We start from the raw sequence: 15,925 nt of genomic DNA, 5'->3' as shown, positions 1-15,925 counted from the left end.
CCAACTAAAAAAAAAAAAAAAAGGACTTGATAACAAAAATAAGTCAAAATATTCTCTATATTTGAATACTTAAGACACACATGAAAATAACAGGTTAAAAAAAGAGATCATAATGAAAATTTTAAAATATTATATATAATTGAAGATAATGAAAATACTGTTTTCCAAATCTGTGTTGTTAGTAAAAAAATATTTTAAGAGGGAAATTTATATCCTTCAATTCTTTTTTTTTTTTGAGTTGGAGTCTCACTCCATTGCCCGTGCAATTGCATGCTCATATCCACTCCAGCACTGAGCTGCTGGGCTCTGGCAATCCTTCGGCCTCAACCTTTCAAGTAGCCAGAACTATAGGTGCACGCTACCATGCCTGTCTAGTTTTTTTTCTTTTCTTTTTTATTGTAGAAATGAGGTCTCAAACCTGCAGGCTCAGGCAATCCACTTGCCTCAGCCTCCCAAAGTGCTGGGATTACAGGCTTGAGCCACCGCGCCCGACCTATCCTTCAATTCTTATGAAAGAAGAAAGGTATAAATTAATGAGCTAATCATGTAACTTTTAAGGAAAGAAAAGGAAACAAAGTAAACTCAAGGAAAGATAAGTTCATATATTAATTAGATAGAAAACAGAGTTATTATGAAGAAGATCAATAAAGCCTAAAGTTAGTTTTTTGAAAAGATGAATAAAACTGACATATCTCTGGCAAGATTGATCACACACACGTACATCTGTAAATCTCTATTATCTATCATCTATTATCTCTCATCTATTAATAGAATCTATCTACCTATCTATTGAAAAGAAGAGAAGCCAGGCTCAGTGGCTCAGCCAGTAATCCCCCGCCTTTGGGAGGCTGAGGTGAGTGGATTGCCTGAGCCCGTGGGTTCGAGACCCGCCTGGGCAGCGAGACCTCATCTCGACAATAAATCAAAAAATCAGCCGGGCATTGTAGTGCGCACCTGTAATTCCGGCTACTCGGAAGGCTGAGACAGAAGGATCGCCGGAGCCCAGCAGGTCGAGGCTGCGGTGGCCGGGAGCGGCCTCTGCACTCCAGTCTGGGCGACAGAGTGAGACTCCAACTCAAAAAAAAAAAAAAATTATCATTTTGACTTAAACAAATGTGTATTTTACAATAACCTGTGATCCTAAGTTATGACATCATCCTTTTAAAACCTTAAATATTGCCGGGCATGGTGGCTCACACCTATAATCCCAGCACTTTGGGAGGCTGAGGTGAGAGGACTGCCTGAGCCCACAGGTTCGAGACCAACTTGGGCAAGACTCCATCTCTACAATAAATCAAAAAAATTAGCTGATTATGGTGGCGCATGCCTGTGGTTCCAGCTCCTTGGAAGGCTGTGGTGGAAGGATCACCTGAGCCCAGCGGGTTGAGCCTGCTGTAGCCATGAGTGTGCTACTGCCCTCCAGCCTGGGTGACAGAGTAAGACTCCAACTCAAAAAACAAAAAACAAAAAAACCTTAATATTTGACAAGCTTTTCAATATCAAAATTTAAGGTTCTAAGTTCAGCCTTTCTGATCTCCTTAGGTTTCTTTTTTAAATATTAAGTTTCCTGAAGTCCAAGAGAAACATTTTCAGCTGTTTCACATGTTAAAATCATATAAGAAACAGTGTCAAGTATTAAAAAAATGCTTAACTTTCTTTAAATTATTTCCAAAAATTGTAAGTTATTCTTACAATTCTGATATGTTTTAGTATATGTTATCAATAATGGTAACAATTATTGTGTTGCTGTATGCTACAGAATAGCTAGGTTTTCTTGTTGGTTGTGCTTTTGAGAGTGGCTGTCTTGAGACTTTTTGTCATTTGCTATTATTGTTTTCAATTTGTGATCAACGATAGAACCTTGCTAGGTACTTCTGACTGAGTCTTGCGCTGCAAAGTTAGAGGGAGTCGAGTTGAAGTCATGTGTCACAACTATAATAAGCGCCCGACTACATTTCTGACCACACCTGAACTTCAAGCTGGCCCACTGACACCTGCCTGTGATTTATTTATTTATTTATTTTTATTTTATTTTTTGATTTTCGCTTTTTTTTGAGTAGGAGTCTATCACCCAGGTTGGAGTGCAGTGGCACGCTCCTGGCCACCGCGACCTCGACCTGCTGGGCTGGGGAGATCCTTCTGCCTCAGCCTTCCAAGTAGCCAGAACCACAGGCATGTGCCACGATGCCTGGTTGATTTTTTGATTTATTGTAGAGATGTCTCACCAAGTTGCTCAGGCTGGTCTGGAACCTGTGGGTTCAGACAATCCTCTCATTTTGGCCTCCCAAAGTGCTGGGATTATAGGCGTGAGCCACCGCTCCAGGCCTTTGCCCTGTGATTTAAAAAGGTACCTGGGTTCTGGCGGGACTCCAGAGTGATAACAGGCATCCTCGAGGAACAAGGCGTCCTCGAGGAACATTGGACCAGGCCAGTTCTCATGAACTCTCAAATAACTCTTATCTTTACATTCCTCACTATGTTATCTTTATATGCATCACTATGTTATCTCTTGTGAATGCTGTGCCAGATATAGGAAAAATAAACAAACAAAATCAAGGGCCTTGATCATAAAAGCTTGTCATATAAAGCCAGTACAGGTTTTTTTCCTCCAGACTATAGCTCTAGGCCTTTAAACTTCCTCTTGCCTTTAAACAATTGGCTATAAAATCAGGTCAAACCATGCCTTTCCCCCATAATCTATCATCACTGATGTGGAAACATTTGTCACCAAATGAACAATTCTAGGGATACGCTCCCTAGCTCTACTGGACCTCGTCAGGTAAATGGAACAGACTACTCTAAGAAAAAGCCTTCCTAATGACGTGGGACCTCCTGCTGTTTATTTGCCTACACATGCATTCTAAGGAATGTTTGGCCCATAGGGGGAACTGAGAACTAAACTTAACCTTTTTCTCATATCCAGATTCCGAACTAAAAGACTTGGGAAGTCATTACCTGATAAGGACTTTCCAGAGAGGGTTTTATTACCCTATATCCTAAAGTTTGTTTTCCAACCTGATTCTGGCATAACATTGTATAACAAATTAAACACATTGAAGGGATTGGAGAATCTTTGGTGAATGGCTCCTACCCCATCTGGATGTTGAAGACCACACTCCACATCAGCAGCTCAAGGACTATACTGCACTGTGCCCCAAAAAGCTATGTTTTTGTATGTGGGAGGAACGGTGTTCCACAGGCCCTAAACTGTCTATGGAACAAAAAGGATCAGAAACAATGCTTAGTTGCACAGATGGTCACTCCAGCATCCACCCACAATGCTTTAGAAACTGCACATTGGACCAGCACCCTGAAATTGTCCAATCAATGCTGTTAAAATTTCCCAGGAGGAATCCCAAACAACAACAGATGTTGGTGAGGATGCAGAGAAAAATGAATGCTTCTACACTGCTGGTGGGAATGCAAACTAGTGTAACTTCTTTGGAAGACAGTGTGGCAATTTCTGAGAGAACTAGAAATTGACCTTCCAGGTGACCCAGAAATACCCCTATTGGGAATATACCCAGAGGAACTCAAATAATTCTACAAAAAGGATACCTGCACATGCATGTTTGTTGTAGCTCTGTTCACAATAGCAAAAGCATGGAATCAACCATGCTGCCCATTGAAGCTGGGCTGGATAAAAAAAATGTGGTATGTAGACACAATGGAATATCATGCAGCCATAAAGAAGGACAAACAATGGACTTCACAGCAACTTGGATGGCTTTAGAGTCTACCATACTCAGTGATCTATCACAGAAACAAAGGACAGAGCACTGAATATTTTCAGTCATCAGCGGACCTTGAACAATTATCATAATACTATAAGAAAGGGATGGGCAGTAGTGGGAAACTGCCAGGGTAGGAGGGGGTGGGATTGGCAGCTGATGGAGAGAGGGGCACACCTCATCAACAAGGGTGTCTGCATAATGAACACTTGCATACCTAACCCTGAATTGTACTCCACATCTTTAAAAGAAAAAAAAAAAAGAGAGAAAACAGGTATTTTATGGCTTCTGCCTTGTTGCCATGGTGGGGAGTTATGGTCCACTAACATGAACTAAAAAATTTATCCAAAATACTTATAATAATTGCTAATAAAACGGAAAAATCCTTAAGTAATTTGCAAATTTCTTTAAATTCTTTAGCTAAGGTAGTATTTGTGTGTGTGTGTGTGTGTGTGTGTGTGTGTGTGTGTGTTAGAATCTCACTCTGTCCCCAGGCTGGAGTGCAGTGGTACACTCCGGCCACCATAACCTTGACCAGCTGGGCTCAGGTGATCCTTCTACCTCAGCCTTCCAAGTAGCTGGAACTACAGGCACATGCCACCATGCTCGGCTAACTTTTGGTTTATTGTAGAGACAAGGTCTCACTAAGTTGCCCAGGTAGGTCTTGAACCTGTGGGTTCAGGCAATCCTCTCACCTCAGCCTCCCAAAGTGCTGGGATTATAGGCGTGAGCCACCATACCCAGCCACTAAGTTAGTATTAAACAATAGAATAGCTTTGGATTATATTTTAGCCAAGCAGGGTGGAGTCTGTATAACTATTATTCCTGTTTTTCTGATATGAACACATCTGTATAAGTGGAAACCAGTATTAAAAAAATCAGGCAGCAGGCCACTTGGCTACAGCAAACTTTAGACCATCAGACCTCTTTTTAAATGGAATCTTTAACAGAACTTTGGACTTGTTTTCTAACTTGTTTTCATTGATTTCCTCTGGCTTAAAAAATATCTTTTCTGGTATAGGTAAATTATTGATAATTATTTTACTATGTGAAATATTGTTTATGTATTATTTAAATGCTATGTATCCCATATAATTAAAACCCTTGAGCTTATGGCCAAAGTTGTACATGAAGCAAGAGAATATAAAAAAAGTGACTGTTTAAATGTTCAAACAGAAAGGGTCAGTAACCTCATGATGGAAATCATGGTTATAACCGACAGTGAAGAATGTTACAGGCCAAGATTCTGAAAATGGGCTTGTTATAAATTGTGCTTTAAAACAATTTAAAACTTTTTTTTTTCCTTTAAATGTTGTAACTTTCCGTTCCTTTCCAATGTTGCAATTGTTTGCCTTTTCCTCTGGGGATCTGTAAAGAACATGTTGTAAATTCCAGAATGTTATCTGAAAATGTCAACATAACCAGGGGACTTTAAATAATGTCCGTGGTCACGTAGTAGAACATGTTATTGGAGATCTTAAGTCATGCTGAAACTGTATGTAGGCTTCTTAATCTTAACTTGGGTTGAGTGAAGGGTTGTGAATTTGGGGTCTAAATACTTAAATAAGTTTGTGCTGCTTTGAGTGGGTTTTAGTATCAATACCAGCCCATCCCCTTGAGCCTAGTTACAGATAATTAAACTCCCTTTTTTCTCACTTTTTCCCAGTTTTTCTGGTGACTCCCCTGGGATGACACTGCTTGCAGCTGGCTGGTTTCCCTGATGTGGAAACTGGTGCTAGGCTTTCCTTCTAGTCAGGGTGAGACCTCAGTAAGACCAGGGGTATCCCTGACCCCCAAAGTCTTCTGAAGCATCCCAGGATGATGAGGGGCCAGTTATCCAAAAAACTTGGTCTGTTCCAGAACTTCAGATTTATTTCCTGGGCTGGTGGTTGGAAGGTAAAGGTGGGGAGGATGGGGCAGACCCAAGTCTGTGTTTGGTGGGGATGTCCTGCCTCTAGATTTGAAACTTTTCTTGTGGTCTTGCTCCCAGCCCAGGGAGTCAGCAGGCCTCGTGTCCTCACCCAACACAGCTCAGCTCCCTCCTTCACTAACCAGAAACTGCACCTTTGCTGTTCCCTTTTCTTCCCCTTGAGCCCAATCAGAATGCTCCAGAACCCAGGACTTTGTTCCACCCTCTCCTCTCTGAAGCCACTTGGGAAAAGGTAGGCTCCTTCTGTTCTGCCTTAGTTGAATACTTACTTGCTCCTCGGCCCTGTCCCTGAAAGTCTCCTCAACGCAACCCATCATCACTGGTTTCTGATCTACGAACCCTTATCTCAGTCTATGGACTCTCATCTCAGAAAAGAAAGAAAACTGGTTATTGCCTTTCTTTCCCGCAGCTTCTCCCCACCCCTTGCTGCCTCACCAAGGTTGAGAAGTTCTTGGTCAAACTATTTCACACATACATAGGGGTCAATAATAGGATGGATAAGCTGAATTCATTGAAGACAATGAAGGGGATCTTCTCCAGCTTCCTCCGTGCCTACATGACTGGCAGGAGGTCTAGCATGTCTAGGGAAAAGCTGTGTATGTGTATGCAGGAGGGGGCAGGGGTGCATGGACATATTCCACGAGCCCTGGCTTGTCTGGGGACTTCACTGTGAGGTGGATACACTACTTGTGATTGACTGAGCCTGACTGGCCCTGAGTCTGGCCCTGTCCTGAGTCTAGGGCTTGTCTGATTATCTTTCACATAGCCCTCCCCCTATCAGTCCCAAGCCTCTGAATGGAGATACAATGTGCCATTCATGGACTCAGGACTTCTGGGAGTCAGAAGTCTTGGGCTCTTGTCCTGCCACTGTTGCTTTTCAGCCCTGTGACCCTGGACAAGTCATTCACACTTTCTGATCTCAGTTTTTTTTATCTGCAAAAGGAGATAACAGAACTTAATTTCTTGGGGTGTTGTTGAAATGAAATGAATTATTTGAAAAAATAGCAGGTATATTAGAGAGTTAATGAAATGTGATTTGCGGAGTAATGGACAGGACCCCCACTCTTGCCTAAAGTGTCTCCCCTCGCCCTGGTCACTGAGAATCCCTCCATGTTTGGCTCCTTCTGGGTCAGGGGTTGCTCCTGAAGGTACCTCTCTATTTCTTTGTAAGTAGGGCTAACAGCGAAAATCGTGAACCCTACAGATGTAACCACCACCCTTCACATGGAAAAGGCACATTCATATCCCTGATCTCATTTGACTTCTATCTAGTGGAAGGAACCATCAGCATAAAGAGATCTGGAGACCAACGAAAACTGAATTCTGAATAAATAGAGTAGAACTAAGTTTTTTCTTTTCTTCTTCTTCTTCTTTTTTTTTTTTTTGAGTCGGTATCTCACTCTATCACCCAGGCCAGAATGCAGTGGCATAATCACAGCTCACTGGAGCCTCGACCTCCTGGGCTCAGGCAACCTTTCCTCCTAGCATCCGGAGTATCTAGGACTATAGACATGTACCACCATGTCTGGCTACTTTTTTGATTTTTTTTTAAGAGATGGGGTCTTGCTATATTGTCCAGGCAGGTCTCAAACTCCTGGGCTCAAGGGGTTCTCCTGCCTTGGCCTCCCAAAGTGTTGCAATTACAGGCATGAGCCACCACACCCAACCAGAACTAAGTTTTAATGGGCAAGAGTTTAAGTGGCAGGAGCATTGAATGATGAGGAGTTTAAGGAGGCTGGATATATTGGTCCCTTGTGGGGAATAAAGATAGTGCATCTAAAGGAAAAGAGTCTGATACCCTTTCCTTCATTCACCAGTGTGATTCCAAGATCCTTAGGTTTCCGGGACAGCTGCCACTTGAGGCAAGGAGCCTCTAGAGGAGTGACTGGGTCTACTGCTCACTGTTTGATGCTATCTCTACAGCCTCAGCTGAGCAGCCTCACCTTTGACTCAGCCCTAGATGCTTCTCTCCTGTCTGTCTCTGCCCTTCTCATGTCCCTCTCCCAGGCCAGGACTGCTCCTGATAGAATTTTTCTTGTTTGTCTGTTTCTCTCCTCACAGAACAAAAAGGGCAAAGATTACCTAGTCAATGTCTGAGAAAAAGGGCAAGAATGAGGATCAGAAGACTGAGTTTTCTGAGTTTCTCTTCCTGCTAAGGGACATAGGCACAGACTACCACAAACAGAACCATGGTGCAGCACCCTATTCCAGGGGGAGTCAGTGATTCAGCCCAGCCCAGGACCTCCAGAGATCCCAAGAACAATAAAGTGTCTTCTTCTACCAGACACTTTTGCTACTTTCTCCTTCCTGTATGTGTTGACAAGTGGACACGTGCTAGCTCTCACCTTCGTAGATTCTCTGCAAGGGGGCCTAGCACAGCTGATATTTATTCCAGAGAGGTCTCCTTGGTCTCACCCAGGTCTACCTCTGCTCCCCAGACCCCTAACTGCTGGCCTTGAGGTGGACCTACCACCATCAGCACAGCTATAGTGGCTTTTCTTCCGTAGATGAGGGAGCTGGGTCCTGGCAAGTCTGTTTCCCAGGCGTGTTTGTCTGTCTTTGAGTGTTGGAGGAAGGGAAGGGTGAACTTGGATGATCATCACTCACCTGGCTGTTGGGACACACAGGTGAAGACACTGCCCTGCCCTCCAGTTCTATCTCCTTCCCCCTTCCTACTATTGTTTCTTGGGGTCACAGGGGAACCTGATCTCTTTTCTAAGGTTCATCCTGGACAAGCTGGTGCCTTTACCCAGAGGGCCAGTGAGACCTTTTTCTGTGGATCGTTGTCAAAACTGGGAAGATGCAACAGGATCCTGAGCTAAGTAGATCCCTGTAACATAGCCCAGCCTCCTGATATGCCTCTTATCATCTGAGATGTGAGAACTGTGTCCTGTGAAGGCCGAGCCATGTGGACAGTTCATGATTTGAAGAGTGAGACAGTCCCACAGGAGGCAAGAGGAAGGACAGGCTGATGAAGGCCAAAATGAGTTGTGTATCTACTTATAGGTACTGGAAGGAGTCTTCTCTGAGTGGAATGCATGAAGCAACGTACCCTTTTATCTGAGTAAAGGGGAAGGAGGAAAGCAAATGAACAGTGAGAAATATTTTATTCAGGGTTATACATTGTTCTGGGCACTGAGGATATGGAAATAAACACGACACAGGGGCTGCCTACTCAGAGTGCTGGCTCTGTCTGGAGAACACCGGTCCCCTTGTGGTCTCTTCATGCAGTGAAAGGGAGGCAGCACCCTCCTCAGGTTCTAGCCTGGAGGAGCCGGAAGGCAGGGTCAGCGTTCTCCTCCACTCCCCAGTGCCACGTCCAGGCCATGCCACCTGCACCCTGTTATTGGCACTCCTCCTTGGGACTCCTGTCATCTGCCCATATCATGGGTAATGGAAATTTAATACTAAGCAAGGGAAGACAGATAGCAGAGAAAATATAGAGTATTTTTCTATCATTTAACTTTCAGAAAGCTGGCAAAATTACAGTGTTTAGGGATGTGTACTTCAGTGGTAAAACTATAAGGCAAATAAAGAGAAAGTCTATGAACACGCAAGGAGTAGTTAACATGCAAAGAAAGAAAGGGGCAGCGATTGGAGGCGGTGCAGCCACTCTGTAATCTTTGAACTGAGTGATGGATACCAGTGTTAGAAATGATTTCTTGGGCAACCCCTTTGGGTCCTCTCCTGCTGTGGGCACTTTTCTGTCCTCTCAATAAATTCTGCTTTCTAAAAAAGAAAAATAAAAAGAAAGGATTCCTTGAGTTGTTTGTCTTTGTTTTATGTACTTTTCTAGATAGTTGATCTAGCTAATAAAAAACCCAGTAAGCACATGGACCATAATAATCGAATAAATTTTGCAGGAAAACATAGCAATGAAAATAACACATTATACTTTTTTTTTTTTAGTTGGAGTCTCACTCTGTTGTCCAGAATGGAGTGCAGTGGCATGCTCCCAGCCACTGCAGCCTCGACCTACTGGGTTCTGGTGATCCTTCCGCCTCAGCCTTCCAAGTAGCTGGAACTATAGACGCGTGCTACCACGCTCAGCTAATTTTTGATTTATCGTAGAGATGAGTTCCCGCCAAGTTGCCCGGGTGGGTCTTGAATCCACGGGCTCAGGCAATCCACTCATCTCAGCCTCCCAAAGTGCTGGGATTACAGGCTGAGCCACCGAGCCCACACCACATTATACTTTTAAAAAATGCTTCTCTGTTTCCTGCTGGAGTGCAGTCCCATGAGCTACTGAGCCTCTACAGGTGTGCACTACCACACCCAGCTAATTTTTTTGATTTATTGTAGATAAGAGGTCTTGCTAAGATGCCCAGGTTGGTCTGGAATCCCTGGGCTCAAACAATCCTCTTGCCTCCACCTCCCAAAGTGCTGGGATTGCAGGCATAAGCCACCACGCCCAGCCTCATTAAACTTTTTTTAATGTAGGGGAATAAATTGAGAGTAGAGATAGGAGGAAGATAAATCAATAAATAAAGCAAGAGGAATCTTGCAACAGATTATTGATGTTTAAATTAGGGAGTGGAGGCTTGCTCTAAACACACTACTTTGGGAGACCGACATTGGGAGGATTGCTTGGGCCCAAGAGTTTGAGAGTAGCCTGGGCAACATAGTGAAACTTCGTCTCTACAAAAAAAAAAAAAAAATTAGGCAGGTGAGGCGGCATGTGCCTGTAGTCCCAGCTACTTGGGAGGCTGAAGTGGAAGGATGATCTGACTCCTGCAGGATGAGGCTGTGGTGAGCAGTGACTGCGTCACTGCATTCCAACCTGGGTGACAGAGTGAGACCCCAACTCAAAAAAAAAAAAATTTTAAGGAGTTGATGATTATGAATAACAGCCTCTGTGCCTAAGGTCAAAAATTGCACAAAAGAAAAGTTTTAAATATGAAATGTAAAAATTATCTTTAAGTATGTGGACATGATACAAAATTCAAAAGCTGCAAAGGGCTTAGGAGGAAAAGAGGTCTTTCCCTGGACCATTTGTCTCCCAGGTCCCCTGCTGAAGGTGTCATCCACTCCAAATTTCTTGTGTGTCCTTCACTGGAGCCTTCTCAGTAGGACTGAGTATGCATTAAATGAGTGAGTCACCGAAGTCTGGTGCTGGGGAAGTGTGGACAGAAATGGGAGGGAAGCCAAGCTGAAGTGAGGAGGACCCACGTGGGGAGGGGGCCTGTTGGGGCTCCCGTCGGGGCCGGCCACCGGGGTATCCAAGTCTGAACCAGGCTCCTCAGTTCATGGGAAGAGTTTTCTTGAGAGCAGAGGGCAGGCATAGATTCCTCTGTTAGTCCGTGGGGCTGTCCTCAGAGGCTCCCGGATGCTAATGCTGACATCCAGCATCTTGGTTCCTACACCTGGGCTGGTCTTTCTGCAGCAGGTTGGAGCACATCAGAGCCAAGGGCAGGACCATCAACTCCTACACAGACTACTTTCATAGAGGAAGGACATTGGGAAATTTATGGTCTTATGGAAAGTCACTGTCATGGGGATGGGCGGGATCTTTGCTCAATCTCTGCCTCTGTGCCCATTCTGTGGGGGGGTCATTCCACCACTGAATCTAGACAGCAGGGTCCTGGGTGGGTTGGGCATCCCTGGGCAGTTGTGTGAGGTTCAAGACTCAGGGATCTGGCCCCATGTTTTCCCCCATCAGCTGGGGGCTTTGCTCAGCCCACTACCCTCTCTGGCATTCCCCGATAGTCACCGTGGGTCAGACACCAGATTCCCCACCTCCAGGGCTCCTCCTCTGAAGCCCTGACCTGAAGATGACAATGGTGTGGACCTGCCTCCCTCCCTTGACTTTGAGTTCCCAGAGGGCAGGTCCTAATGTCACCCAAGAGGCTTAACAGAGGGAGTAGTAGTAGGGATTTAAATCGGACTTTTCCGGGATCATTTCCTGACTTTGCTGTTTACTAGCTGAGCAAACATCCAAAGTTTACTTAATCTTAGCATTTTAATTTTCTCTTTCCTAAATTGAGAATAAAAGCACCTGCCTCATAGGGTTGTGTAGACTAAAGGGAAATGTAGATACAACAGGTATCTTGATTCTGGGCAGATCAAAACACTCAGTGGAAGGGGATAGAAGTTAGAATTGGCTGTCAGAGCAAGTTGGTAAAAGGACTGAGTGTGTGAACAGGGGCTATCCTCCTTCTAGAGTTTGAAACTCCATCATTTTTGTGTCCTTGTCCCGGTGTTTTCCCCTCTCCATTCCTTACCGTATTCTTATACAACCACTGGCTGCCCCAGGGCTAGATGAAGGTTGGGACAAGAGACAACTCCAGATGAGGTCCCTTGGGAGTTGCACACCAGGTCACCTGGGACTCTGGCTGCCAATGTTGAGCTCAGCCTCCTAGGTGTGTCCCACCCACCTGAAGTAGGGCCAGGATCCAGGAAGCAGGTGCAAAGGGGGCCCCAGGGCTCCCAGCCTCTGGGAAGAGTCAGACTGAGCCTTATAAAGGGATGGTTCTTTGTTTGGACACACATCTCACTCATCCTTCTCCTGCTGACGCTTTCCCAGCTCCGGTGAGTCTCCCTTGTCTCTTTGCCTTTTCAAGGAGAAGTGCCCAGTGCCAACTGCTGTGCTACCTGCTGTGGGCGAGGACGCAGGTGCCTGGGGTCTGGTCACAACTCTGCCACCTGCGGGGCAGTGTGACCTGCACTCTGAGCCTGGGGGTCCTCACCTGCACAACCAGGTGGCTGAGCCAGATCCTGTCCTTTGCTCCCTTTAGGTCTACTAAGACAATACTTACAGAAATGTCCCCAGTGGAAGCTGAGGACAGGATCCTCCCTCTCCTTCTGGATTCTCCTTCCTGTCAGGGTCCAGGCTGTGGAATCCCCTCTCACCTTCCCCGACACAGAGTGCAGGGCTAAAGGTCCCCTGTAAAAGCTTTGGAGGCTCTTAAACCCCAGGCCTAGAACCCTTACTCAGCATACCCTGGTGAGATGACCTGTTCCCACCTGGTGAGGTACTGACCACCCTCCCTTTCTCCTACAACCTAGGAAATTCTCAGTCAGTCTCTGAGCACAGAGCTCAGCTCCTGGCCTCCTCTTAGTGACTTACCAGCCAGGAGCTTCCTCCTGCATTGGGAGGTGATGATGACTTCTTGTCAAATGCAGGAACCAAGGTTGTTTCCTGATGCTTGGAAAGTCTGTGATGTGAGAGCTGCACTGTTCGATTTTTCTGGCTTGGGGTCCAGTCCAGACCAGCCTGACTGTTGGTGGCAGAACCTGCCTCAAGAAGCCAGATACTATCTTTATTTAAACAGAGTCAAGCTTGGTGATTCAGAGGAGACATAATCCACAAGAACAGACATGAAGGGACCACTCCCCTCACTCACATTCCACCCAACAGCTTAAGATCCAGGGATAGCCAATTATTTCTTCTCTCTCTCTCTCTCCTCTCTCTCTCTTTGAGTTAGGGTCTCACTCTGTCACCCAGGCTAGAGTGCAGTGCAGCCTCAAACCTACTGGGTTCTGGAGATCCTTCTGCCTTATCCTCCTAAGTAGCTGGGACTACAGATACACACCACCATGCCTGTCTTGTGATTTATTATAGAGATGAGGTCTTATTGTGTTGCTCAGGCATTGAACTCCTGAGCTCAGGCAGTCCTCTTACCTTGGCCTCTCAAATTGTTGAGATTATAGGCATGAGCCACCACACCCAGCAGGGAAGTTATTTCTGTTCATTTTAACAGAGGCCGATCAATTGTGGTCACCAATCCTTCTTTCTCCCTCCTGAGGATGTACAGGAAGAGTTCCCCATGGTCAGGACAGGACTGTGGTTTCTGTTCACACTCAAGTTCACACTCACATTCATGGCTGGAACCTGCACTCCCCATGTCATACAGGGCTTACATGTGAGTCTTATTGAACCCCCAGAGTGTCGTGGTCCTGAGGCAGCCTAGGAGGGTCAGAGACCAGATCACCAAGGACATAGTCCTGCTCTCATGACTCTCACTCTGAATATGAAGCCGAAGGAGATGGATTTGATGTCATTTGAACAGAGGGGTCTACCAAATTCTGAGTGTGGCTGGGGCCTCACCTCAGAGTCCAGCCCTTTGCTGTGTGGTTGAATCCCTGCTCTCCCTGCTTCTCCATCTTGTGAGCACTGCCCATGTCTGGAGTCTGCTTTTCTCCCACATCTGTGTTGTTCCCTGGCCTGAGTGAGCCCAGGTCCCAGGTGTGGTCCTACCCTTTCCCCTTTGAGTCAATTCCTCCCACCACACAGAGAAACACGAGTTCCTCTGGTCCACCTTAGCCTTGTCCTCATTCACTCCTCCACCCCATCCCATCTTTCTGATTTCAGTCATTTGTCAGAGAAGGAAAGAAAGGTCATTGTCTCTTCCCAGCAGCCTTTCTGAAAGTCAAGATGAGCCTCACTCAGGCTGAGAAGTCCATGATCGGCATGATCGACTTGTTCCACAAATACGCGGGACGTGATGACACCATTGACAAGCCAGGCCTGTTGACGATGATGAAGGAGAATTTCCCCAACTTCCTCAGTGCCTGTGTGAGAGGGGGTCTGCCTGCTCTATGCAGGGAGAGGCTTTATATTTGTGTGGGGGCAATGGGGTAGTGATACTTGAGCAGGTCCTATGGGCTCTGACTTGTCTGAGGACTCGTATCTGGGAGGGGAACTCACTGTGTTTAGTGGGCAATTCTGAGCTTGGTAAGCCTCACCTATCCATCCCTCCCAGCTCCAGGTATAACCATCCCAATGGGGGGGAGAAAGCATGCCAGAAATGGAGCCTGATGCTTAGAGTCAGAAGCGCTGGGCTCTTGTCCTGCTACTGGGGAACTCCTGCTGCATGACTCTATAGGTTACCTACAACTTGATTCTCCATTTCTTTTCCCTGGTGTAACCTCCTGTCTCTGTTAGAGTCACTCCTCTGGGCTTAAGACCCTTGTCAAGATGGAATTCAATGGAAACCACAATATTGGTGACATGAGCATAACCCCTTACGTTTGTTTGGTAGAGCTCTTTCATATACTGGGCTTTAGCTTATGATTAAAATGCATCACATTTATTAGCAAAATATAACAGAGATCTGGGCCCTAAGAAAGGGAACTCAGAACTTAAAAGTTAGGAGGGGAAAGAAGTTGAATGGGAGGAGAGTAGATATACAAGAAAAAGAAAGCGGTCAGCCTGTGCTGGGCTCCGGAGTGGAATGGAGACAGAGCTTGGAAAGGGGGGCAGGTGGTGGGTCAAGGGCTGGTGAAGGCCCCCACTCCCTCCCAGTGTGGTGTCTGGGAGAGCCTGATCTGAATCCCAGTGGTTCCCCTCATAGAGTCGTTCAACTGAGGACTCCCAGGCAACAATCCGGCGGCACTGCTCTCTGCCTTCCACCCACTCCTCTCCCTCTTATCCCCTGGCCATGATCCCACAGGATGCCTCTTTTCCTCTTTTTTCCCAATTCAAATCTCATGTTTAATGGTGTTTTACTTGTATGTTTCTCTCCATACAGGAGAAAAAGGGCACAGATTACCTGGGCAACATGTTTGAGAAAAAGGAAAATAACAAGAGGATTGGGTTTTCTGAGTTTCTCTCCTTGCTGGGGGACATGGCCACAAAATACCACAATCAGAGCCATGGAGCGGAGCCCTGTTCCGGGGGAAGCCTGTGATCCCGCCCACCCCAGAGGCCTCCAGAGACCCCAAGAATAATAAAGTGTCTATTCCCACAAGATATTTGTGTTACTTCCCCCTTTTCTTTGGCTGTGTATATCTTAGAGTGGAAAGTTGTTGGTTAACAGCTTTGTAGATTCTCTGCTAGACACAGAAGTTCTCCCCAGAAAATGTCTATTCCCAGAGTGCTTCCCGAGTGCTGTGGGCCCTGATTGGGTCACCCTTTTTTGTTGACTTACAGATTCACCTGTGCTGTCATGTACATGGAAAAAGGCATCCTACCCAGTTCAGTGAATCTTAGTCAAGGGTGTGAACTAGAACTCTTGTCGGGGGCCTTGCCAGAGGTCAGATGGGCACTTGTGCTTTGCACCACTTTCATAAGTAGGAGGGGCAGCAGCCGCCAGAGTACTAGGCCCCTGTGCTGTGGTTTGTCCTTGCAGCTCTGGCCTTACTCCTGTGTCTGCTTGCTGGGATCAGTGTGAGCAGATATTATTTCCTTTCTTTCAAATGTCATTTCATAAATGCCAGCATCTAGCTAGGCATTGGGAATGTAAAGGATAAAAAAAAGACTCAATTCCTGGGTCAGTGGGGGAGTTTTTCTAGCACATATGAATCTACTAACAAGTCTAGCTGA

At 45.8% G+C, this 15,925-nt stretch overlaps 1 protein-coding gene across 1 annotated transcript in view; it reads left to right on the top strand.

Moving 5' to 3' along the window:
- The window catches only part of LOC103266291 (protein S100-A7-like), a 38,976-nt gene extending 23,624 nt beyond the window's left edge, over positions 1 to 15,352 (top strand). The window contains exons 2-3 of the mRNA XM_008063907.1: positions 14,016 to 14,176; positions 15,132 to 15,352. Of these exons, the coding sequence (XP_008062098.1) occupies positions 14,036 to 14,176; positions 15,132 to 15,290 (300 nt within the window). The 5' untranslated portion in view covers positions 14,016 to 14,035 and the 3' untranslated portion in view covers positions 15,291 to 15,352. The remainder of the gene's footprint in view (positions 1 to 14,015; positions 14,177 to 15,131) is intronic.
- Positions 15,353 to 15,925: the final 573 nt, after the last annotated feature.

This window comes from Carlito syrichta, unplaced genomic scaffold, assembly GCF_000164805.1.
Source record: "Carlito syrichta isolate Samal-C Ts95f unplaced genomic scaffold, Tarsius_syrichta-2.0.1 Scaffold307129, whole genome shotgun sequence".
In the NCBI taxonomy this organism is placed as follows: domain Eukaryota; kingdom Metazoa; phylum Chordata; class Mammalia; order Primates; family Tarsiidae; genus Carlito; species Carlito syrichta.
This window is presented reverse-complemented; position numbering and strand designations above follow the sequence as displayed.